The sequence below is a fragment of the Dromiciops gliroides genome, chromosome 6 (genome assembly GCF_019393635.1).
Source record: "Dromiciops gliroides isolate mDroGli1 chromosome 6, mDroGli1.pri, whole genome shotgun sequence".
In the NCBI taxonomy this organism is placed as follows: Eukaryota; Metazoa; Chordata; class Mammalia; order Microbiotheria; family Microbiotheriidae; genus Dromiciops; species Dromiciops gliroides.
The window spans coordinates 6,730,948-6,757,014 of NC_057866.1; the positions used below are offsets into that span (position 1 = coordinate 6,730,948).

Below are 26,067 nucleotides of genomic sequence, written 5' to 3' on the forward strand. Positions count from 1 at the left end.
AATTGGGAATAAGGAGGCCAAGATAAAGAAGACGGGGAAGAGAGGAGGTCAGAAGGTCAATTCCTTCTGTGAGAGAAACTCAGGGATGAGCTTTAGTAATAATAGCCAGCATTTACATAGCACTGATGGAGTTCTGCAGAGTGCTCATTGGATCCTCACAACAGTCCTCAGAGGGAGGTGCTATTGTTGTGGGACCCTGGGCAAGTCACTTAGCCTATTCTTGTTCTTATTTTACCATTGAGGAAACTAAGGCAGACAGGTTAAGTGACTTGCCCAGGGTCCCACAGCTGGTAACTCTCTGAGGCTGGATTTGAATTCTGACTACAGGCCTTTTTCTATCCACTGGGCCACCTAGCATAATAATGATAATAATGTGTCTGGCACTCTGCTAAGTGCTTTACAAATATTATCTCATTTGATCGTTACAATAAGCCTGGGAGGTAGGTGCTACTATTATCCCCATTTTAGAGTTAAAGAAAGTGAGAATGTATGACCAAAACCATAAAGCACCTTTCACACAAATAACATCAGATCTAAACAATTGAGAAAACAGTAATTGCTCATGGGTAGGCTGAGCCAATGTAATAAAACATTACAGTACTACCTAAATTAATTGGTTTATGTAGTGCTATACCAGTCAAACCATCAAAAATATTTTATATATCTAAGAAAATTAACAAAATTAATCTGGAAAAAACAAAAGCTCAAGGATATCACAGGAATCAATGGAAAAATGTGAAAGAAGGAGGTCTAGCAGTATCAGATCTCAAACTGTATTATAAAGCAGTAATTATCAAAACAATCTAGTACTGGCTAAGAAATTGAGGGGTAGATCAGTGGAATAGAATAGATACAAATTACACTACAGTAAATGACTAGTAATGTAGTATATGGTAAACCCAAAGATTCAAGCTTTTGGAACAAAAACTCGTTATTTGACAAAAACTGCTGGGAAAATTGGGAAACAGTATGGCAGAAATTAGGTATAGACCAATTTCACACTATATAATAAGGTCAAAATGGGTACATGATTTATACATAAAGGGTGATACTATAAGCAAATTAAGAGAGCATGGAATTGTTTATCTGTCAGATTTATGGACAGAGGAAGAATTTAGGACCAAAGAAGATATAGAGAGCATTACAAAATGTAAAATAGATCATTTTGATTATATAAATTTTTTTTCATAAAAGTATTTTATTATTTTCCTGTTACATGTAGAGATCGTTTTCAACATTTGTTTTTATAAGATTTCTAGTTTCAAATGTTTCTCCCTCCCTCCCCTCTCTCCCCCCTCCCTAAGATAGCAAGCAATCTGATATGTTATATATGTAACATCACATTAAACATATTTCTGCATTAGTCATTCTGTGAAAGAAGAATCAAAGCAAAAAGGAAAAACAAAAAATAAATAGTATGGTTCTTGATTATATAAAATTTAAAATATTTTGCACAAACAAAACTAATGTAAGATTGTAAGGGAAGCAAAAAACTGGGAAAGAATTTTTGAAACAAGTATCTCTGATAAAGGCCTCATTTGTTATATACATATATACATATATATGTACACAGAGAGAGAGAACTGAGTCAAATTTATAAAAATACAAGGCATTCCCCAATTGATAAATGGTCAAAGGAAATGAACAGTCGGTTTTCTGACAAATCAAAGCTATCTATAATTATATGAAAAAATGCTCTAGATTGCTATTGATTAGAGAAATGTAAATTAAAACAACTCTGAGGTATCACCGCACACCTATAAGAGTGGCAAATATAACAAAAACAGAAAATATTGGATTTTGGAGGGGATGTGGGAAAGCTGAGACAGTAATCCGCTATTAGTGAAGTTGTGAAAAGATCCAACCATTTTGGAGACTACTTTGGAACTAATGCCCAAAGAGCTATAGAACTGTGTATACCCTTTGATCCAGCAATACCACTGCTAGGTTTATATCCCAAAGGCATCCCCCAAAAGAGAAAAAGACCTATTTGCACAAAAATATTTATAGCAGCTTTTTGTGTTGGCCAAGAATTAGAAATCAAAGGAATGCCTATCCATTGGGGAATGGCCAAACGAGCTTTGGTATGTGATAGTGATGGAATGTTATTGTGCTCTAAGAAATGACAAACAGGAGGGTTTCACAAAGGCCTGGAAAGACTTGTATGAACTGATGTAGAGTGAAGCGAGCAGAACCAGGAGAACGTTGTGCACAATGACAGCAATATCATTTGATGACAAAGTGATCCAACCATTCTGGAAAACAATTTGGAACTACCCTCAAAGGGCTGTCAAACAATACACGCCACCACTAGGTCTGGGCCCCAAAGAAATAAAAAAAGGGAAAGGACCCATTTCTTTCGGGGGGGGGGGGGCGGCAATGGGGGTTTAGTGACTTGCCCAGGGTCACACAGCTAGTAAGTGTCAACTGTCTGAGGTCAGATTTGAACTCAGGTCCTCCTGAATCCAGGGCTGGTGCTTTATCCACCTAAGGACCTATTTCTATAAAAATATTTATAGCAGCAGTTCTTATGGTAGCAAAGAATCAGAAACTGAGAGAATGCCTAATAAGTGGGGAGTGGCTGAACAAGTTGTGGCATATGATTCTGATGGGATACTATTAGAGTATAAGAAATGATAATCAGGATGCTTTAAATAAAACCTGGGAAGACTTATATGAGCTGATGCAAAGTGAGCAGAGCCAAGAGAGCATTGTATATGGTAATAGCAATATTACTAATGATGATTCCCCTGTGAAATATTTTGCTACTCTGATCAAGACAAATTATCCATCATAGTTCCAAAGGACCCTTGATGACAGATGCTCTCCACCTCCACAGAGAGAACTGATTTACTCTGAGTGGGCATGGAAGCAGACTTTTTCCCACTTTCTTTGTGTTTCTTGGTTTGTTTTCTTTTGAAACATGACTAATGTGGAAATGTTTTCTATGACTTCACATGTATTACAAATGATATCATATTGCTTGCCTTTTTAAGGGTGAGGAAGGCGGGAGAAAATTTGGCACTCAACATTTTTTAAAATGAATGTTCAAGTTAACAAGAATAACAACAAAGACTTGACCAAGGACATTTCTCAGCCTTGGTTTTTCCCCAATGCTAATTTGTACAATGGGCATAATAATCTCTTCAGCACATCCCTAAGGGAATTGTTCTTGGGGGGGGGGGGGGAGTCACGTCTCCCACAGCTGATAAACTGAGTATGTTCTATTGGATCCAGGGACAGCTGGGAACCCTTGGAGTGTATTGAGTAGGGGACAGCCACAGTGGGCTAGATCTTTGCTAACAGGGTCTTTCTGCTGTGGGAATTTATTTTGATTTGGGGACCCTGCCTTTGGGCTGAGATTAAAAAGCCTTAGGCCTCCAGGGTGTGTGTGGGGTGTGTGTGTGTGTGTGTGTGTGTGTGTGTGTGTGTGTGTGTGTGTGTGTGTGTGTGTGTGTGTGTGTGTAAGAGAGGCTAAGGCCCCTCCCCCTCCATTTCAGCTGCAGGGAGGCCTCTGAACCGGGCTAAACTGCACGGATGAAAACCCCGAGCCACAGGTGTGGCAAGGTGTGGAAAGGCCCACAAAACCCCTCAGGGACGCTGGGGTTTGCTTCGCCCAGTTCCAGCTGTGGGCTTGCAAAGCACGGGGCTCGGCAGCCTTGGGGGCAGCATGCCCGGGTTTCACCTGGGAGAGCAGGTTAATAAAAAGGGGGCTGACAGAGGGGGGGGGGGGAGCTATCGAGGCACTGCCTTTGCACAGACTGTGCCCATGCCTGGAGTGCCTTCCTTCCTCACTTAGTTTCCTTCAGATTGGAGCTCACCTTCCCTCCTACACGAGGTCTTTCCTGCTTGCTCTCACTTGATGAAATTATGTTGTGTTTACATATCTTTTTCTCCCCCCCCCCCAATAACATAAGCCTACTGAGGACAGGGACGTCCCATCTTTGTACCTGCTTGTTTGGGTGGCAGCCTCAGTTTCTTCTTCAGCTGCATCCTCCTCTGAGGTGATGATGAAGTGTAAAGTGTTTGTAGATGCACCTATTATTGGCAGGAGCCATTCGTTCCATGTTCCAGACCGAGGAGAGGCATGTTTTCAAGTGGCAGCTGGGGAAGTGTGTCTGGGGGATGTCTTGGAGAAGGGAAGATCAGTCAGAAGACTGTTGCAGTTGTCTGTGAGGTGGAGGAAGGCTGGAATTTTGGGGTGTCTGTAGAAACATCAAGGAAGAAGCCAGACCAAGAGAAGGGTCCAAATTTGCATTGGCAGGAGGTGTTCACAGGGGGCTGGAGATGGGGAGCACTAGGCCTGGACACTCGGACCACTGTGATGTTGTTCGGTGCCGACTGGGTGATAGAGAAAGTTTGTGGGGCAAAATAGGAGGGACCCAGTGGAGTTTTTGACATTTGATTTTCAGATTTTAGTGGAAAGTCTCAGTGGATACCAGTGTTAAAGGAAGAAGCCAAGACTTGTCTGTGTGATTTCACTGGGCCAAGGAACTCCCAGATGCAGAGAGCCCCTCCACTAAGGCAGGTCTGCACCTTTTCTGCAGGGTGAAGGGCTTGGTCAGGGTTACAGGAACCAGGTGTTGGAGGGGGCTCTTGAACTTGGGTGTTCCTGGCTTTGAGGCTGACTCCCTATGCATTATATTTCTGTCTAATAAGCATGAGAATACTTCAAACATGAATGACCTATGCTTGGGAGGTGCTTAATGGATATCAATTGTCCATCCATGGGAGCAGAGCCCAAGGTCTGAGGGTAGGAGGGAAAAAGACTAGAGAAGGAAACAGGTGGAGACTGGTCAGACGGTATATATTCCCTTAAAAACATTGCCATGTAAATCAAGCAAAGTCGTGCCAAACACAGATGGGAAAAGCCTGTTCTCTGGAAATTGACCTTAGGAGTGAGGAGGAAATGGTGAGGCGGAAGGGTGTGTGGAGGTGTGGACTCCTCCTGTCGCTGGGTGTTGGACCTTGGTCTTTTGAGGCTAATCAATTAGATCCATTCATTGAGGGCTGAGCACTCATTTTCTGTGAGCTTGTAGGCAGCAACTGTTCATCTTACCAGAATAGCTGCCAACATACATCTGTCTGCCAGTGCTGCTTGGACTGAGGTGGATTGGAGATGATTATCAAGTAGCCCACTAAATAAATAACATTTTAAATACCATATTTGGTGTTTATATTGTATGCCTTAAAAATGGCAGTATCTCATTTGATTCTTTACATTATTATCTCTGAGAGGATTTTTTTGGGGGGGGGGTGAGGCAGTTGGGGTTAAGTGACTTGCCTAGGGTCACACAGCTAGTAAGTGTCAAGTGTCTGAGGCTAGATTTGAATTCAGGTCCTCCTGAATCTAGGGCCAGTCCTTTATCCACTGTGCCACCTAGCTGCCCCCAACCCCATTTTACAGACAAAGAAACTGAGCTCCAAGGAGTCTTTCCTTAGTCCAATAATCTTGTATTTGCTTATCTGTAAATAAATGTAGGATGCCCCCGGTGACTGTATACTCACTCTCTGACCGCAGGGAGAGTGTTTTGTTTGATCTGACTCTGTGCCTTGAATACATAACCACTGCTTAGTAAATGTTTGTTGATTAAAGCTTTGGAGAAGGACCTTAGGTGGTACCTCTTCTCACCCACTTGGTTGATCCTCATTGAAGTGTCCAGCAACGGGGGGGGGGGGGGGGGGGGGGGGGGATTGTGGTTGGCTGTGGGAATGCACTGGGGGGAGGGGGAGCTTTCTTTGTAATTCATCCTTCCTCACTAGTAGAAAGGAAATCAAAAGTCCTCTGCCCTTAAAGGCCTTTGGTTTGGTTTTGAGGAAATGAGAGTAAAAGGGCAAGGTCTCCTCTCCCCGGGAGGCAGTCCTTCCTATCAGGTCTAGAGTTTAGCACATCCCAAGGAAACAGTCACAGTCACAAGGCAGGGGCACCGAGAGTGGCTACATCGTAACTAACCAGGGTTCATGGGATCCTTCCCTAAGTGCTCATCTCTTCTAGCTTCCTCTATTCTCTTCCCCCCTCGACAAAGAAAAGCTAGTAGCAATTGGTTAAATAGTAACCAGCCACATCACATTAGATTTAGGACGAAGACACAAGAGTTGTGCAAGGTTCTTATCTTCATGATTCCTGCCTTATATTTTATGCCTACACATCTGAAGGTGTGGCACCTCCACGGGGGTCATTTTATGCAGTAAACATTTATTAGAGGCAGGTATATAGGAGAGAATGTAGGGACTTGGAGTCAGGAAGACTTGAGTTCAAATCCTGCCCCTTGACCTGGGCAAGTCATTTAACTGGTGTCTGCCTCTGTTTCCTCATTTGTGAAAAGAGAGGGGCTGGACTAGATGAGGTCTGAGAGTGCTAACAGCTCTAGGTGCTGTGCTGGTTTTGCCACTGGCCTTGAATCCAGCTCAGATGCTGTTAATCTCTTAAACAAGTAGGAGCTTTGTTAGGGATAGAAAAATTAAAAAAAAAAACAATTCGCAAGATAGCTCTTGCCTTCAAGGAGTTTCCATCCTGGTGGGAGGGTCATCCCGGGACATCTCCAGTCGTCCTGATGAATTTCTTGCCACTGGACCCAGATGGCTCTGGAGAAGAGAGTGAGGCTGGTGACCTCGCACAGCTCTGCCTCTCTGAAATCCAATTCAGTGCAAGTCATGACATCACCCTGATGTCATGGTCCCTTGGAGAATGAAGGACAAACAACAACAACAATTCTGAAAGGAGAGTACAGCATGTGCTGTGTAAATAGGACCCATGTAAACACAGACACATGCAAACACATCTGAGGATGAAAAGAACCTTGCTGGGGCACAACTAGGTGGTGCAGTGGATAGAGTACCAGCCCTGGATTCAGGAGGACCTGAGTTCAAATCTGGCCTCAGACACTAAACTAGCTGTGTGACCCTAGGCAAGTCACTTAACCCCAATTGCCTCATCCAAAAACAAAAAACAAAAAAAAAGAAAAGAACCCTACTTATGGGGGCACTGGTTTGTGGAAACCCTCCATTAGGAAGGGGCGCCTGAGCTGAACCTCGGATGAGGTTCTCTATCTCCTCTTGCAGGCACTGATTTGGCCAGCAGATCAGTCACTAAACACTTGCTCACTGCATCATTTGGGGCTGAGATTCATGCCCTGCTGGAGTTAGGGTCAGGGCAAAGAGCATGGTGGGCGCTGCCATTATAAGTCACAGTTACAGAGCGGGAAGGTGCCTTATCCCATGGCACGGTGGATGTGCTGAGCTGAGGCTGGGAGAGATGGCTCAAGCAACCCTCCAACTAACAGGCGTTGGTTATGTGTACACTCCCTGCCGAGCAAGCACAGAGCTTCCATTTGGGAGGGCACAAGGATACGTATAAGCAGATACACAATGTATACAAGGTGATTGGGGGGGCGGGGATGAGAAGAGGCCACATGGTAGGATGCCCTTGGGCTGAGCTCTGGATGAAGCCAAGGTGATGGAATGCAAAGTCAGGGAGGCTGGAGAAGCGGAATGTTTTGTATGAGGAACAGAATGAGAAGTCTAGTTTGGCAGCACCCAAAGGGAAATCGTGTGTAATAAGTCTGGTAAAGGTAAGTGGGAGCCAGACAGTGAGGGACTCGGAATGCCAAAGGGAGCATTGGAGAGGGGGGAGACTGAGGCAGGGAAGCTCATTGAATAGGCCAGGCTGAGAGGTCACGAGGACCTGTGTCAGAGGGATGGTGCTACCAGTGGAGACAACTGGATGCTAGGGTTGCAGAGATGATGTCAGGTAGAATCTCCCAGGCTTGGCCACTGATCAGATGGGGCACTGCAGGAAGGGGGTCCAAGAGTCACTTTGCCCTGAGTTATCTGCTCTTGTCTTTCTCTCTCCTTGTTTTCTGAGTCTGAATACCTCATCTGCTAATAGGGTGACCATTTGCACTAGTTGACTTTTTCAAAATGGCTTCATTTTTCTTCCAGCTTTTAAGTGGTACTTGAGACCTGTGCGAGGATCTTTATTTGGACCCGGGCCAGTTTCCTTGTGCCTTTTCACCCTGCTTATCTGGACTATTTTTCTTTCTGTCTTCCTTTTGATTTATCCATTATTGTTGACTTATGCCCTACATTCCAAAGGTGTTTACGGAGAGGTGGAGAGAGGCCATTGACCTGGGGAGTCCTGGAAGAGCAAGCATGAGTGTGATGGCCATGCTGGGTGTGCGTAGGGCAGTGTCTGCTTCTAAAGGAGCTTGCCTTGACTGGCTGCGAGCCCCAGAGTAGTGGGTGGCTCTAGAGCACAGGATCTCTGAAGCTTGCTTGGTGGTGGTGTTTGAGGATGTGGACTGAATACTGAGGGCTCTCTAACTGAGCTAGGCCTAGGTGAAGCAGGGTGGTAGGGCTCTATCTGTTTTATAAAACACATGTGTATTATGTTGTGCATTTAACATCTATAATATATATATTTGTCATTGTTAGGTCTTGAACCCAGGCCTTCCTAGTTTCAGGAGTGGCCCTAGATCTATACGCCGTGTTTCCTCTCTTAATTGATGTTTGATTAATTTAATTGAAAGAGACAGTGGACACAGCTGTTCATGGTTTGTGCTTAGGGGAAGCACTGGATTTGGTATGAGTCAACCTCAGAGGTAACGGAAGCTCTTCAAAGCCAGGGACCAGCAGGGTTTTTTCTTTTGTTTTGTTTTTTTTTGGGGGGGGGTGGGTGGGCATAATGCCTTACACTCAGAGCCATGAACTCAGAGATGTGTAGGGATTGTTTCATTCTTTACTCTTGTATGCAGTAGTCATTTAATAATACTCTTTGATCGGTTGGCTGATTGATCATCCTTTGCTATTGCTCTTCGAAGGGCCCATCTTTTTTAGTCATGCATTTCTCTGCTGACTTTTAAGCTCCTTCTTTGGCATAAGTTGCAGTCTACTTATGCCCTTCTCCCCAGGGTTAGCCTCAGCTGTAGGTCTCCTAAATGAGACCTGTAATTACTTAGAAGAACCCACTTGGCCACATGGGAAAAATCAAGTGGATGAGAATACCTGTTGTTGAACAAGCCCACTGAATCCTACTGTGGTGCATGTGTCTTGAACAGATGCTGCCCAGTGAGTGGGGAGGGAGAGAGCTGCTGAGCCCAGAACTGAGCAGAGGAGAATGGGCTCACTTGCTTTTGGGAAACTGCTTTTCCCTGAAGCAGAGGCCCCTCTTTTAACTCTTCTGGTGTTAGATGATGAAACTTCTAGAATGCTGTAGCTTTTTTTTTTTTTTTTAGTGAGGCAATTGGGGCCAAGTGACTTGCCCAGGGTCACACAGCTAGCAAGTGTTAAATGTCTGAGGCCGGATCTGAACTCAGGCACTCCTGACTCCAGGGCCGGTGCTCTATCCACTGTGCCACCCAGCTGCCCCTGCTGTAGCTTTTAATGAAGGTCTGAACCCAAACAATTCCAAATGAGATTGGCTTTTGACACTCAGAGAATCAGGCAATAATGGGGCTCATTACATTGTGGAGAATTGTGGTAGGGCCTGAGAATGACCATTAGGAGTTGGCCAACTGGCCTGGGTGGGGTGTCAGGGAAGGGCCTTGGGCACCCATTTCCAATTCCTGATTCAGTTCATCTAAAAAGATACTGGGCAGACCTATACATGCAGACACACACTTGAGGAAAAGAGGATGTACTGAGTGAGTATTTTTAAGTGTTAGCAGTGGCTCTAGTCCTATTAAAGGGGAACTTTAAAAAAAATCATCACTCTTATAGGGGAATATCACAAAATTCAAAAATATCTCAATTTCAGGCTTGGGTTTTCCCAGAATAAGTGCAAGATTCCACTTTCCTATAGTTATCTTTACCCCTCTTCTTTTGGCAGGGTGCTGGATAAAGATGGCGGAAGCTCACCAAGCCGTAGCATTCCAGTTCACAGTCACTCCTGATGGAATTGACCTACGTCTGAGTCATGAAGCTCTGAAACAGATTTACCTCTCAGGCCTCCACTCTTGGAAGAAGAAGTTCATCCGATTCAAGGTTTTTCTGCCTTTGGGGGCCCATTTTCATCCATGATGCTATAGGAGAATATTAGAGCATGAGAAAACATATTTAGAACCACTCAAGTTTGGAATCAGACTTAAGAAATTCTCCATTATCGGTGGTTTTTTTCTTTCTCAGTCTTAATATTGTATTTCCTTTTCCCAGCTGTCTCCAGTGTTTTTTGGAAGCTTTGGGGCAAGATATCTTAGATAGGGAGCTGGTGCTTCAGTAACAGTGCCAACCCAGGACGGTCCTGACAAAGCTAGATAAAGGCAGCATGGGCGCCTCGATTTCCTTTTCTTTCTTTTTTTTTTTTTTTGGTGGGGCAATGAGGGTTAAGTGACTTGCCCAGGATCACACAGCTAGTAAGTGTCAAGTGTCTGAGGCCAGATTTGAACTCAGGTTCCCCTGAATCCAGGGCTGGTGCTTTATCCACTGCGCCACCTAGCTGCCACTTCGATTTTCAATAAAACTCATTTTACTCAATCTCCTCTCCAGGGAACAATGGCCAGTTTGTGCTTTTTGTACCCTAGGGAATCTTGAGGCAATCCCCTGTCAGATGGAGGCATTGTTTGTTGGCTGAGTGTGATCTTGCAGACGACCCCAGTCTCTGACTCTGTACTTTGGAAAATCATAATATATGAAACAGAATAGACCATATTGATAACCATAATTTAAAAAATCACATGATTATATCAATACATTCCCCCCCAATGCTTTTGATGAAAAATAACCCTCGTTTCTGTTTAAAACACCAAACAGTATAGGAATACATGGACTTTTCCTTGATGTGCCACCTTGTATCTATCTTAAGAGGAAGATGATGAAATTATGTGAATCCTGAAAGTTTTGCATATGGAGGCATTAGATTGTGAGCTTCTTGAGAGCAGGGGATGTTTTTTGACTCTTTGTATCCCCAGAGGTTAGCACAGTGTCTAGCATAGACATAGTAGGCACTTAATAATTGTTGATTGATTGTATACAGGTAGCTTGCAGACCGGCTCCTTTTGTGCCTCCAGGTGAGAGTAAATAGAAAACAAAGTTGGGGGCATCCCAGAGTCAGAGATGCCTAGCCTTAGGGAGGTCAGAAGAGGCCAGCCTATCAGGGACAGTGGTGACCAGACTGCACTAAGTCAGGCCATCATTCAGATCCTGTTCTTGTCTGCACTTTGAACTGTCTAGTGGGGGATTGGTTTTATCCCTGGTTTTATCTACTTTTTCATGAAAGTTTTACATTAGGAAATAGAATTTGCTTTAGTTTTCTTCCACTGGCTTTTGTTAAAAGTTACAGTGACTAGGGGTAGCTAGGTGGCACAGTGGATAAAGCACCAGCCCTGGATTCAGGAGGACCTGAGTTCAAATCTGACCTCAGACACTTGACACTTACTAGCTGTGCAACCCTGGGCAAGTCACTTAACCCTCGTTGTCACACACAAAAAAAGTTACAGTGACCTAGAGCATTTCTACTTAGTGGATTCCTGAGTAAAAAATTAGTTTTCATTAAGACTATTTATAGTAGTAAAATTTTTGAGTGCCATGAACAAGTTATTAGTGAGAATAGTGGGTTTAATTTAGAAAGCAAGAGGAATCCAAAGCCCACTTTAAAAAAATAAATAAATAAAAGCACCTATTAATTTGACTTTTTCAGATTAAGCCTTCCTACATCTTTGTTAGACAAAGAAGGAATATATCCTGTTATCTCCACTTTACAGATGAGAAACCCAAGCTTAGGAACTTTAAAAAGACAGTAGGTTTTGGAAGAACTTGCATGAACTGATGAGGAGTGAGATGAGCAGAACCAGGAGAACATTGTACACAGTATCAACAACATTATGTGTTGATCAACTGTGATAGATTTGATTTTTCTCAGCAATACAATGGTCCAAGATAGTTCCAAAGGACTCATGATGGAAAATGCTCTCCAAATCCAGAAAAAAAAAAATAACTGTTGAATCTGGATGCAGATCGAACCATACTATTTCTGTTGTTTTGGGGGGGTTTTTTTTGAAGTTTTTCCTTTTTGCTCTGATTCTGCTCTCATTACATGACTAATGCAGAAATATGTTTAATGTGATTGTACATATATAACCTATATCATATTACTTGCTGTCTTGGAGAGGGGGGAGGGAAGGGAGGGATGGAGAAAAATTTGAAACTAGAAACCTTATAAAAACAAATGTTGAAAATTATCTCTAAATGTAACTGGAAAATAATATATATATACATATATACATATATGTGTGTATATATATATATATATATATATATATATATATATATATATATGACAGTAGGTTTTGTATAAAAGCTTAATTCATTACTAGATTGTTATTTTTAGGTTCTGTTTTTTAGCCAAGTAAATTGAATCATTCCTCAGTGAGAATCCTTACTTAGGCTTACTGGGTTTTCCTAATCATTTGGGCAAATTAAGGTGAAGAATAGCAGTCCAAAGAGCCAATGTGCCCAGGCTGAGAGCTTTCTGGGAGGTCCCGGAAGAAGTGTGGGGCCCTTTGTGTCCCTGTGATGGGGGTTAGCTAGTTAGAGGTCTGGACTGATGGAGGCTAGAAAGGTGAGGCCAGTCTCTAACAATGAGTAGTCAGATAATCACCAGCATTTTCTTTGGAACAAACGAATGCCTCCAGACTTTGTTGGTACTACTTAGCCAAGCATCCTATTCTTCCCTCCTGGGGACTCTTGCCTTAAGTTCAGTGTGAGTGACCTAGTGCCCATCCAGGGGCCAGCGGAAGGCAACTCCGGGTCACCCTTGGATCAAGATAAGCTGCTTAGAGATGCCTTGAGTGAAAGCAGCACTTACAGGTCTCCAAAGATACCTCTGTGTGTTTATTTTTAGAATGGAATCATCACGGGCGTGTATCCCGCGAGCCCATCCAGCTGGCTTATTGTGGTGGTGGGGGTGATGTCAACCATGTACGCGAAAGTCGACCCTTCCTTAGGAATAATAGCAAAGATCAATCAGACTCTTGGGACAACGTAAGTGGGCATTCACGCTTCAAATTCTCATGTGCTGATGAGTCTTATATGCTGGCATTCATTCTTTTAATTTTGTAAAGATGATTAAAATCACGTGCATTTTGATTTAAGATGTATAACCCATTGTTCCGTGTTCTCTTGTCATTTGTTTGGTCTGATGTTTGTTTGGTCTGCTTTCCTCTTTGGAATCAGAATAGGCCCTCTGCAGCTTGGCGGCTTAGGGGTCGCCACCAGAAAACAGTAGGAGGTGCTGTTTTAAGGAGGTGGTACTTGGTACTAAGGTATCCTTGGCATGGCAGGGTCCGGTTGCAGGATTCTTGGAAGCTCCCATTGCCCTGAAGCATCTTTGGGGTGGGTGGGGTGCCCTAGAACCACCTTATTATTTTAGCTGTCTGAATTTTCAGTTTTGACATAGTCTCTGAGTAGATTGTGATGAATGCCTTTGGGCATTTTTTGGTGTAGAGATGTGTATTTCTTTGTGTATCCAAGTGTGGAGTGAGGGCAAGTTAAATAGCCAGGGAGTGAGTTAGGGAGGGTTTAGTTCCCCGATCCTCTGCCATAGTCAAACCCCATCCAGAGGACCATGTTCAGTTTGGGGCACCACACTTGAGAAAGGATATGGATAATCTGGAGAGCAGTCAGAGGGCCATAGCAGACAGCAATCAATCATCAGTCACATGACATGAAAATCTGGTGAAGTAGTAGGGTGTGAAAGCTGTTTTCAAATGTTTAAAAAGCTTTCAAGGGGACAGCTAGGTGGTGCAGTGGATAAAGCACTAGCCCTGGATTCAGTAGTACCTGAGTTCAAATCTCGCCTCGGACACTTAACACTTAGTAGCTGTGTGACCCTGGGCAAGTCACTTAATCCCCATTGCCCTGCCAAAAAAAAAAAAAAAAGAAGCAATAAAAAGCTTTCAAGATTTATTTATTTATTGGTTCCTGAGGGCAAAGCTGGCAGCTGCTGAGGAAAGGTTTAGGCTCAACATTCTGCTGCTAGATTTGGACATTCACTTAGAGTTGGCAGTGATAGGAAAAGCGGGGAAGAAGGATGATTAGGAACCTGCCACATCTGGTCTCAGAATTCATCAAGCCATGCAGGCTCAGGGATCAGGGAAGGTCAGGAGACATAGAAAATGTGGTAAGTTTGGTTTCACAATCTGTGAAAGTTTAGAAAGTAGAGATAGGTAAAACCCCTGCCCTCCAAAGTCACCTTGAATAGATGAGCCTAATCAATGGACCATCTTTTCCCATGACAAAGTATGCTTAGCTTTGGGAATAGGCCGACTTCTCTTGCTTACCAAATGACACATTTTAGGTTCTTATTTAATTTCTTATCCTTATTGAATATTCTTGTGCCATTTGAACTGGTACTTGTTGATACTTAAATTGCTTCCTCCCAGCTGCAAAAGAGACTTTTTCATTTCCTGTGAACCTCTGAGACTTGACAACCATATTTCTGGTGAAATTAACTTGGGATTCCTCCCTGTCCCGATCCTGTGCATTATCTTGATTTGTACTCTGGTTTCTGTTTCCAATACTTACAAAAAGTTTTATTTTGTTTGACTTCATGAAATATGATATTTAAACTCTTTCCTCTTGTTTTCCTTGGAGACTAATAATTCTCAGATCATCTGACAGGATTATGTCCTCTAGCTCTGTTGATTTGGTCTGGTCTGTAGAGCTCTGACCTCTTCTAGTTTGAGATTTTTTTAAATGTTTACTCTCTTCTGCCATCTCTGCATTTTTTCTTTTTTCTGCTGCCTCATTTCTCCAGTCATTGTCCTTTCCTTTAAAGGGGTGTGTGTGTGTGTGTGTGTGTGTGTGTGTGTGTGTATGAGAGAGAGAGAGAGAGCGTGCCAGAGAGAGAGCACTTCTTTCTTTTCTCTTCTTTTTTCTCCTCCATCTTAAAATTAATGTCCTTGTTTGACATCCTTGTTACTGTTTTGAGGGAGTGTGGGAAAGCTGGGCTTAGGCAGAATTGCCTGTTCTGCCACCTGGAAAAAAGCCTCCCTTAGATAGATTCCGAGTAGGAGCCAAGACACACAGAACATAGACACTCTCCCCAAATCCATCTTTTCATAGAATCTCTTCTTTCAAGGAGCAGCTTGGGTCCCATTTTCTTATGAGGCTTCTCCTGATCCTCCCCCAACTGCTCCATGACCCCCTCCCAAATTGACTTGTCTCTAATGTTCATTCTCTGTGTGACTGTTTAGGTCCTTGTTGTTTCTCCCCGTCAATTGTACATGACTCCATTTGTATTTGTGGCCCCAGAATCTAATGCATAGTAGGCACTTCATGAAGGCTTGTTGAGTTACTGCACGTTTACAGTTATAAACATTGTAAGGTTGTAGCCAGAGTAACATGTGTGGAAAAAAAAGAATGTTTAGCTGTGTGTTTCCTAGTTGACCCTGACCCTGTTGTCAGACTCAAAGTTGGGTGTCTGGGGTAGAGACGCAGGCACAAGGTCACCCATGATAGGGGATGTCATATGTTGTGAATCAGTGATGTCAGCTCGTATAGCAATGGGGCCACCAAACCACCCACAAGGATCTCTGCATCCCACACACTGACCTAAAAACATTAACATCACCTATGTTTCCTTGTGTTTTTACTTATTTTGTTAAGTATTTCCCAGTTAAATTTTTATCTAGCTCTCACCTCGCTTAGGAGTGTTGTGGGCTGTCACATAATCACCAAGTTTCCTAAAGTGTGGGCTTGACTATGTCACCTCCCTCCCCTGCCCACCATAACCTACAGTGGCTCCCTGTTACCTCCAAGTAGCAAGGCCTCTGTTTGGCACTGAAAGCCCTTCCGAACCTGGTCCTCCTCCCTTTTTTGTCTTCTCACACTCTGCTCCTTGCATTTGCCAATCCAGTGGTTCTGCCCTCCTTGCAGTCCCTCAAACACCATGCTCCATCATCTCCTTTGCATATGCCTGAAACGATTTCCATCCTCTCCTCTTAGCTCTCTTCAAGATTTGGCCCAAATCCCACCTTCTGCAGAAGGCCTTCCCTAGTCTTCTTTGCTCCTTCCTCTCTGAGATCACCTCCATCTTCTCTGCATGGATCTTGTACGTCCCTCCCAGGTCACCATCACGTGACTAACCCATTAGAATGTGGGCTCCTGAGAACAGGAGGTGGGGCGTTGCCCGTTTTTGTATCCTCAGTGCCCACCGAAGGTTAAGCACCAATAACTAACTAATGAGCGCTTAATGACCGACATTTGCTTTAGTCAGTGATAGCTTTCTTTAACTTTCTGAAGAGCTTTTACTTGAAAATGGGAAGAGACTTGCTTTGACTCTACTAATTGTACAACTATGTAACAAATCAAAGTTACCAAGAGGCAATTTTAGCATAGAAGGGGCTGCCTTAGGATGCTGAGGACTTCCAGAGCCTCATCAAATTCATGCCAGAGCTGGAGGACCCCCATCGTGATTCAGGTCTGACTTGGACTCCAGAGTGTCTCCAGTCTCTCCTCCCTCTGAGATACCCTGATTCTGCTCAGAGGTCTGTGGACAGACCCACAGCCCCTTCCTGATACACACTGCTGCGTCACAAAGGCAGTGGTTACGGGAAGAGCCTGGAGACACCCTCTTCAGGAAGGCTGCTCCAGAAGTGGCTCCTGCAGCAAGTGTTGGACCTGGTCCAGGCATTTCTCAATGGGAAACAGGGAAAAACAACTTTTAGCAGTGGACAGGAGGAATGCACAAATCTTAGAAATACTCAGATCGTAATAGGCTTTCAGTGACCCAATCTCTTCAATTTAATCTTTTTTTTTTTTTTTTGGTGAGGCAATTGGGGTTAAGTGACTTGCCCAGGGTCCATAGCTAGTAAGTGTTAAGTGTCTGAGGCCAGATTTGAACTCAGGTCCTCCTGACTCCAGGGCCGGTGCTCTATCCACTGCGCCACCTAGCTGCCCCACTTCAATTTAATCTTCATCTTAAAAGGCAACATTAGGAAAGGTCTAATTCAGATTAAACTGGCAACTTTTCCTGAGCTCCATGGGAAAGCATGACTACCTCAACTTGAGCAACTTGACCAAGCCCACACACCTGTAATTAAAACCTCCAGCAACTTTAAGAGGGGATGTGTGGAAATTCCAGCCTTGTTCCTTTAGGCTGAATCACCCGTGGAGTTATGGGCTTGACTTTGTGAATCCCACCCTGGGCCAGGGAACACTAACTGACAACCCTCTTGATATAAGGCCTCATGGAGCAGGTCCGTCCAAGTCTTGGGAAATCCCTAATTCCTTTCTAGAAAAGCATAATGCAACTTTATATTATGGAGGAGGGGACTTGTATTTCTCGGCTAACCTGAGGCTCCCTCCAGGTTCCACTCATCTCTAGGTCTCCAGAGGCCTTCTGAGTGAGGACAGGAGTCAGCCTGCCATTTCTCTGCCTGAAATCCCCCTTCCCCACCCACAGTGTTTGGGGGTTGGGGGACACCCATCGTTAGGAAAGGCTCTGGCCACAGGCTCAGTAGGTCTCTTTAGGTCTCTGAGTCAGCTCACTTTCCACTTCTCATATCCCAGATCAAATTAAGTCTGCTCTTCAAAGGAACTTTTACTTTAGCTCAATCCAGTCACTGCATAATCCTCTTTAAATGGCTGATAGTCACACCTAAATGCAAAATCCCTCTGTCCCTTTTATCTTAGATTATTTATTTAATTTAGATTATTTTGGAGAAAACAGAAACCAAAAAGTGACTGGGCATCTCTGCCTTCTTTTAGTCATCCATCAGCATCCCATCCCTGCCAAGGTAACAGCCCAGATGCTCCTTTGAACCTGTGCTTGCCAAACAGTCTGTCTAAAAAGGCCCTTCCAAGGTATCCCTGGGTCTTCCTCATGGCCATGGCTTTTTCTGGGCTTTGGCACGCGTCTCACTAACCTCTTGTGTGCCCTTTGCCATTCTGTCACCTTCAGGACCCTGCCCTGATGTCCATCTTTGGTTACCTGGCTTATTTAGAGCCGAGCTGGTAGGTGGGTCTCCTGTACATACTCATCCATCTCCAAACACCCACTTTTCTTCTTCATTCAAATTGTTTCACTTTGTGTCTTCAGAAAGTTCGAGCTCTGAAATCTGATCTCCGGCAAGACAAGGCCTACTTGAGACAAGGGTTGGATTTTCTTTTACTTTACTCCGTGCTGGGATTTATAATCGTCACTTTCCCTTTCTAGTGGGAATGTTGCTTTTTAATGGAGACCATACTTTTAATGGATCTCTTATTATAAAGTTTCTCTCTCTATATATATATATGTATATATATATTAAAAATCTACATATTTCTGAAATATTTAATATGATGTTTTATTTCCGCAGTTCACTTATTTCTCCCTTACTTACACAATACAAGAAACCCAAAATATAAATTTGCAAAATATATCTTCTAGAAAAACAAACCCAAATGTCTTGCATTCGTACTGGGCTGGGAAAAAATGCAAAAAAAAAAATCTTTTTAAAAAATAAATCAAAACTAAGATTTTATTCTGATAGCCTGTTAAGGACTTGAGTTTTGAAATAGTTATTTCCAGTAGAGAAAGGAGTATTTTTTGTTTGAAGTTTAAGTAAGCACCAAACTTGGGAAGCTTTATTTATTTTTCTTTTGCAAATCTTTCATGGTATTTGTTTATGTCATGATAATTATGAACCATACTTGTATATTTTAAAATTAATCTTTTAAATGGTTGGGTTAAGAATAGATTAAATGGCTAAATGATGTATCTGTAATGGACAGTTACAAAGCATGTTACTTAGACTAAATTTGAAAACTCCACCTTCAGTTAAAAAAAAGATCGAGTTTCTGTGGTGGCTGAATGAGGATATTCATTTTTCATAGTTCATTTTTAGATAAAGTGACATCCATAAAAATGGAGAAAAGGGCATTCAAGCCCAATGATACCCAAATTCCTTCTCACCAGTGGCCAGATTTGGGAGGGTCTATCTCAGTCAGAATCCTAACAAACAGAAAGAACATTGGGAAGACATGCTTAGAATGGTGGTCAATGGGAGAGATGTTGTGAGTGGCATTTTCCCCACTGGCTGTGCAGCTCGTTCTGCCATTAAGGCCTTCTGCTTTCAGGGGCACTAAATTATGCCTTTGAAGTCACTTGAAGCTCAGCAAGCTTTGGGTTAAAACATCATCACCAGCTGGGAAAGAATTGACTTTGATTGGATGGAAGGAATTCCAAAGAGGTCAATAGCTGCCTTGATGCCCCATGTGGGATGGCATCCACGTTCTTTCTCAGCACCATTTCTCAAGCCATCTTCTCTCCCTTGGAGAGCAAGGAGGCTTCTTGTCTCTGGGTGCCCAAGCCCTCGGTATGCCCTAGCCAGCTAACGTGGAATTGTCTTGTCTGGTTTGCAGGGGTTCCATGTCCAACCAGACCAAGAACATTGTCAGCGGCATCCTCTTTGGCACGGGGCTCTGGGTCGCGCTCATCATGACCATGCGGTACTCCCTAAAGATGCTGCTTTCCTACCATGGCTGGATGTTTGCCGAGTATGGCAAACTGAGCCGGGCAACTAAAATTTGGATGGTAATGATGCTGGGCTGGGAGGGCACCATCACTGGTGGCTTGGAGGCTTCTGTGGCACCCTGGGCACCTTTCCTTCCTTTTCCTCTTTGAATATCACTGTCTTTCCTCCATAGCAACTGCTCTGACTTGCCACAAACTCATTAGTGCAGGACCGAGCTGTGTGTGTGTGTGTGTGTGTGTGTGTGTGTGTGTGCGCGCACAAGTTAGTCCTTCTCTTCTCCCCTCCTTCTGGCTTTTTCATTCTTTCCCAAAGTTTTACAACTCTCCAACAAAACATGGAGTAAACAGCTTCTTTGTCATGATGAAGTCCTGAGAACAAGAGCCGTACTGGTGTAAGAGCATCCTGAATGGGACGGACACACACACACACACACACACACACACTAATAATGATAACAATGGCTAGCTTTTATAGTACTTTATGGTTTGCAAGGCAGTGTACACATATTATCTCATTTGTCTTAGGTAATAGTATTATCCCCCTTTTACAGATGAGGAAACTGAACCGTAGGCAAGTGAAGAGACTTGCATAGGATTAAAAATCTGAGGCAGAATTCTAACTCGGGTCTTTCTAACTTCAAGGCTAGCATTATTCACTGTGTCACCTTGCCCTTAGAGATGACTTCTCCTTAAGGTTACTATTAACAGCAACAGGAGGTGATTCTCCTTTAACAGACCATTTGGAGCTTTTAAGGAAGGAGGTTAGTGGCTCTGCTGTTGGAGAGAGCAGAAGAGCTGGGTAGGGTGGGGGCGTAGATTGGGTAAAGTAGGAGCCAAGAGGTATTTTACAAGGTGATTTACAAGGTCCGAGTAGCTGCTCTCAGGGAGGTCAAATGGGATCCTGGAACTGGTTCTTGCAGAAAAGAAAACAAATATTTGAAGAAAAGATTAAAATACTTGGTTGTTTTTCTTCCTTTAAAAATCTTGGCTATGATTCAGATATATTATGTCTTATAGACAAAGTGAAGTTCTCGCATATTCTGTGGTCCAAATAAACATTGTTTTTGTTTTATAAAAAAGGGAGAGTTCTTCCATATTAAAGCCCACCTTCTGTGTGGATGCTCCCCAAAGCCCTTACTGCCCCCTGGTGGAGGTGAAAGTATCAGACCCTGACATGGCCAGCAAGCCTCCACTGGGACTTTCCTTTCTAGTCTTTATAATGATGAACACAACTCCATATACAGCCAGTCAGTTGTGTGGGGCACTGGGCCTAGAGTCAGGAAGACCTGAATTCAGATGTGGCCTCAGACACTTCCTAGCTGTGGTGCTGTGCAAGTCACTCTGTTTGCCTCAGTTTCCACATCTATAAAGTGGGGATTGTAATAAATAGCACCTCTCTTCCAAGGCTGTTGTAATGATCCCATGTGATCATGTTTGTAAAGTGCTTAGCATAGCTCCTGGCACATAGTAGGGTCTTAATAAAGACCTCTTTCCTTCCCTCCTCCCATCTCAGTTCTTACTTAAACTAAGGGTTCCATGCTTGAGTTTTTGGGGGTGGGGGGGTGGGAAGGGAGGGAGGAAGAGAAGTGGGAACACAAAGTTTTAAAAAATTGATGTCAAAATTTGGTTTTACATATATTTTTGAAAAAAATAAAATTCTAAACATACTAAACTAAGGGTTCCAGAAAACCAGTTGTCATGTTGCCATAAATCCAATCCAATAAACATTTATTAAGCACCTACTATGTGTCAGGCACTATACTAAGCACTGGGAATACAATTAATTTTTTTTTAAATAGTCCCTGCCCTCAAGGAGCTTACAATCTGGTGGGAGGGGACAGCACCTCAAAAAAGTCATAAAGACATATTGGTCTGTCATGTAGGCCTGGCTGCCTAGTGAGGACACAAAGAGTGATCAGAGAGTGATTAGAGGAGAGATGGGGGGGTTTTCTCGAGCTATGGGAGGGATCTCAGTGGTCAGCTAGTCCAACTCCTATGCAGTACCCAAATGCCCTTCATCCATCCCCTCACATCTCCCAGAGGCCTCTCTGTCCCTGAATGACCCCAGGCATGGCCAGCCAGGGCATGTGTACTGAGTGGGCCCTTCCTTCACTTCTCAGGTGAACGCACTGCTCTTGACCATCCACAAAAAGAATGGCCCCATTGGCCATTTATCACTCCACGTGTTTAGAAAACAGGAAGAAAACAACAGTGATGAAACTAAGATAATGAGCCATCAAGAGAAAATTGATTAAAACCTCAGATGATCTGGAACCTGGCCTCCTAGATTTATTTGAATTAAAAGAAATATTTTCTAAAATCCCCTTTCACCACCAGACCTGGAGTCAGGAGTACCTGAGTTCAAATCCAGCCTGCAATAGTTGACACTTACTAGCTGTGTGACCCTGGGCAAGTCACATAACCCCAATTGCCTCAAAAAATAAAAACCCCTTTCACTATAATGATATTTTTAGATACATTATATACATTTTAGCTACATTCTATACATTTACATACACATTGAATGTACCTTTTATATATACATTTTATATAATTTACATTATCTGCTGTTTATATATACATTGAATATATGTTATATATACTTTTTAGCTATATTATATACATTGAAAATGTATATAATATATAAAATGTATCCTCATATATTTTATCTCTCAGAGAGTTCTCCCATTAGAGGTAGGGTATCTGTTTAAGCCAAGACCCGATTTCCATTGTTTTCTATCCTTTCTTACCTTAGGAGAGAGAAACCAACCAGGAATATGGAACAGAAGTGGGGTCCAATACATGAATGGGCATTGAGGTCTTTCCTGACAGTTTCCTTGCAGTCATCTTTAGGGAATGAGGCAGTATGATGTAGTGGCTTTGGAGTCAGGAAGAGCTGGCTTCGGATTCTTCCTGAGATCCTGAGCAGGGGGCTTGCCCAGCAATCTTCACCTGCCTCTGCTGGGCCTTCCTAGCTCCGAGTCTATGATGTGCCCATGTTTAGTAAGGGAATGGTGTGACTAGATCATCTTCAGGAAAATACATTGGCTTTCTTGCTCTTCTCAAACAGATTGTTTTCCCGGGCTTGGTATTAACATTCCATTATTTTCAGTTCCAATGGGGTTTGTGTTCCTAAGGATGGCAGAGGGAAGCTTAGTTTTTTAGATGAAAAAATAAAACTGCCCCAAATAACTCTGTTGTAAATAATTAAGAAGGGACACCAGACTTATTTTGTTTTCAAAAATAGATTTTTATTCAATACTAATCACATAAATTTCCCTCTGTATCTCTCCTCTTCCCCTTCCCAGAGAGCTATTCTCCCCACCTCCCCATCCCCGGCTTTTTTAAGGAAACCAAGAAGAGCAAAACTAATCAACCTATTGAAAAAACAACCTGACATTATGTGCAATATTCTACCCCTCAACCCCCGCCCACCTCTGCCAAGGAAGAGCAGAAAATCAATAGAACGCTAGAACTCTAATTCTAATCCAGTTATGGATGGGTTAAAGCTCTTATATTTCCACAATCTCATTTTAAAGTCCATTCATTCATTTTGCAAGCGTGTATTAGGCGCCTTCTGTATGCCAGGCACTCATCGCTAAGAGGCTTTTCTTGGATTTCAGGGGATGGTGAAGATTTTCTCAGGTCGAAAACCGATGCTATACAGTTTCCAGACATCCCTGCCCCGCCTGCCGGTGCCCGCTGTTAAAGATACTGTCAACAGGGTATGTTACTGCAAGACTTTGCTTTGGATGTAATGGTGGTCTCCACATCTAATGCTTTCAAGTACTTGATTCTTTGGCGGGGTTTGAAGTGGTGCTCAGTGAGGCATTGAATGCCATTTCAGTGCTCCGACTGTATGCCATCTTTCTCCTAAAGGTGGGCATCATCTCTCTGCACTACTCCTAGGATTGTCGCAGTGGCCTAGGGTATAATGAACCTCAGGACTAAAGCAGATGCTATGTCTGGGGGAGTGGCCGTGTGGAGGATGCTTCATGGCCAGTAGTGTAGGGATGAACAAGGACGAAGATCCTTCCTTCACTGTCCAGCCTCTCAGGCCAGGCCAGCTCTGGGTGGGAGGGGAGCCCGCCAAGAGAATCTCTGTTTCAGGTGCTGCTGCCTCCTTTCCCAGGCACCATCTAAAAGGGGCAGAGGAAAGGATCCTTTTGGGGTAGCCGAGAGCAAGATTTAAAAAACCGATGAGGCTGATCCTGTGCTTCCTTCAGAGAGGGGGTGACCTTACCTGGGTGGTACCTCTCACCCATGGCCTTACCTTGTCAGAGAATGAAACATTTAAACCACCTCTGGGGGTGTTGTTACAAACAGGAAGTGAACCAACCAACCCAAGCTTGCAAAAGAATTGAGCACTGTTTTCCCTGAGATATTTGAGAGGTTGTGATGGGGGTTGGGTCCAGGATTCCGACTTTGGAGGTGTGGGAATCTTCAGGTAAGGAAACCGATCGACTACTTGTCAACATAAAGTCTTGGGAATTTGGGTCACTATGAAGCTAAGGAAACTGAGGCACAGAGAGACGCCCGTTTTGCTAATATGTGTCAGAGACAGGCCTTGAGCCCAGGTCCTCCTGACTCTAAGGATGCTGGGAATGGCTCAAGTATATGTGGGGAGAATGTAACCCACTTTGCCTACCATCTCTCAGCTCCTCCCCCACCCTGATTTTCTTTTTGTTTCATTTCATTAAATCTAGTATCTAGAATCAGTTCAGCCTCTTCTGAACAAAGAAGATTTTAAAAGAATGAAGGGTCTTGCTGAAGACTTTTCCATTAATCTTGGACCAAGACTGCAGTGGTATCTGAAGCTGAAATCTTGGTGGGCCACCAACTATGTGAGTACATAACGTAGGCTGTCACCTCCTACTCCAAAATTGTCATGACCTGTAGTCCCTGTTTCTGGTACGCAGCGTCACTGGATTTTCTGGGTAGAAATGAATGAGAAGAACTGGTCCCTGCCCCCTTAGTCAATCAACATGCATTTATGGCCAGGTCCCAGGCTAGGTGCCAGGGAGTCAAATGTAAAGCATGAAGCAATCCCTGGGAGTCATCTGCCTAGAGGTGACCTTTAGGACCCTAGGAGTTAATGAGGTTCCCTGAGAGAGAGAAGAGGGCCCAGGACAGAAGCTTGGGGAGACCCCCAGGTGAGGATGTGACATGGATCATGAGACAGCAAAGGCACCTGAGAAAGGCTAGTCAAAGAGGAGGAGAACCAAGGAGAAGTGGGACAAACCCCAGGAACCCAGGAGGAGTGGGTGGCCATTGATGTCAAAGCAAAGGGAGGGGGAGAGGGATGAGATTTGGCCACAAAGAAATCCTTGGGAACTTTGGAGAGAGAGTTGAGGGCATGAGGGCAGTAATTAGGAGACAGGCCCATGAGAGCTTTCCTTAGGAAAATCCAAGGGATGAGAAGGGATCTCAAGGTGCCTAGAGGTAAGAGCTGGTGACTGGTCCAAGCACTTGGGGCATCTTTAAAACCAGGAGAAATCGTCTGCAGAGAAATCCTTCATAAATGTAGAGTAGAACTCCTCAACAGGTCGGGAAGCCTGGTGGTTGGACACCATCTGCCAGTTGGGCCTCTGATCCTTTGCCCTCAGGACAGGGTGCCCTCTACCTGGGTGCCAGTCAGGGGAAGCAGTCCGTCTGACCCATCCCATTTCCCAAATTCCCTCGCTTTGGCATAATCGGATTGCCCCTCAGTTTTCGCTCTGCTCTGTGGTGCATCGGGTTAAACCAGCCCTGTCCGCTCCGTCATACTCCCTCTGACTTAGGAAGACGGCTGGCGGATCCCTGGTAAGAATTTTGTGTTTGTCTCTTCATCTGTGTCTCTGATTTAGGTGAGTGACTGGTGGGAAGAGTACATCTACCTTAGAGGAAGAGGCCCCATCATGGTGAATAGCAATTATTATGCCATGGTAAGTTTAACAACACAGTTAATATGGTCCGGACCATTCAGGAAGCAGCCCGCTCTCCCTGGTCAGCTGCTTCCTGCAAGGACAAGCTGACCCAGAGGCCCGCCTGCCTTGGCCGCTCAGTGCCCGCTAACTCTGCCTAGTTCTGGCCCAGGACACATGAACAGCATCGGCTCAGGCCCATCTGACACACGGTGGCAGAGGGTGCAGGGCCAGCTCCATCCTCCTCAGGATGAGGAGGTTGGTGCACCCTCGATTTCCTGAAACTCCTGGGTCCAGTGGGTAGAAGGCATCACGCAGGGATAGAAGATGGCGCTCGGCCTGTCAGAAGGGGGAGAACCGTTTTTCCTAAGAAAATGGAGCTAGCTACGAGAGCTTGGGATGCTGGCGAGTTCTCCAGGGCATGAGCAGATGCCAGGAAGGCGCCATGTTAGACCAGGGACCTTACGCTGCGTGGGGGCCAGTCCGCCATCCAGACCCAGATGGCGGCCGTGCCTCATGCCCTTTGTCAGGTGCCTGTTCCAGAAGCCAACAGAGAGAAAGGGATGGGGATCAAGGACGGACCTGTGGTTTCACGGGGTACTTCAGTGAGGGGCAATGTCATCTGCAGGTGCAGGGAAATGCCTCAGGCCACCTCAAGTCCCATAGACTTTGTCTCTCCCCAGAGATGAAGTAACTTGGCCAGGGTCACGCGGC

The 26,067-nt window shown here is 44.1% G+C and overlaps 1 protein-coding gene across 3 annotated transcripts in view; it reads left to right on the forward strand.

Annotated features, from left to right (window-relative positions):
- CPT1A (carnitine palmitoyltransferase 1A) overlaps window positions 1-26,067 on the forward strand; it is a 74,060-nt gene that overhangs the window by 20,126 nt on the left and 27,867 nt on the right. For 2 of the 3 annotated variants that reach the window (XM_043969864.1, XM_043969865.1), the window contains 6 exons: window positions 9,827-9,981; window positions 12,836-12,975; window positions 19,339-19,510; window positions 23,074-23,175; window positions 24,157-24,294; window positions 25,297-25,374. In XM_043969864.1, coding sequence (XP_043825799.1) covers window positions 9,841-9,981; window positions 12,836-12,975; window positions 19,339-19,510; window positions 23,074-23,175; window positions 24,157-24,294; window positions 25,297-25,374 — 771 coding nt within the window. In that variant the 5' untranslated portion in view covers window positions 9,827-9,840. Of the gene's footprint in view, window positions 1-9,621; window positions 9,642-9,826; window positions 9,982-12,835; window positions 12,976-19,338; window positions 19,511-23,073; window positions 23,176-24,156; window positions 24,295-25,296; window positions 25,375-26,067 lie in introns of those variants that run through there. The other variant, XM_043969867.1, reaches the window with a different exon arrangement.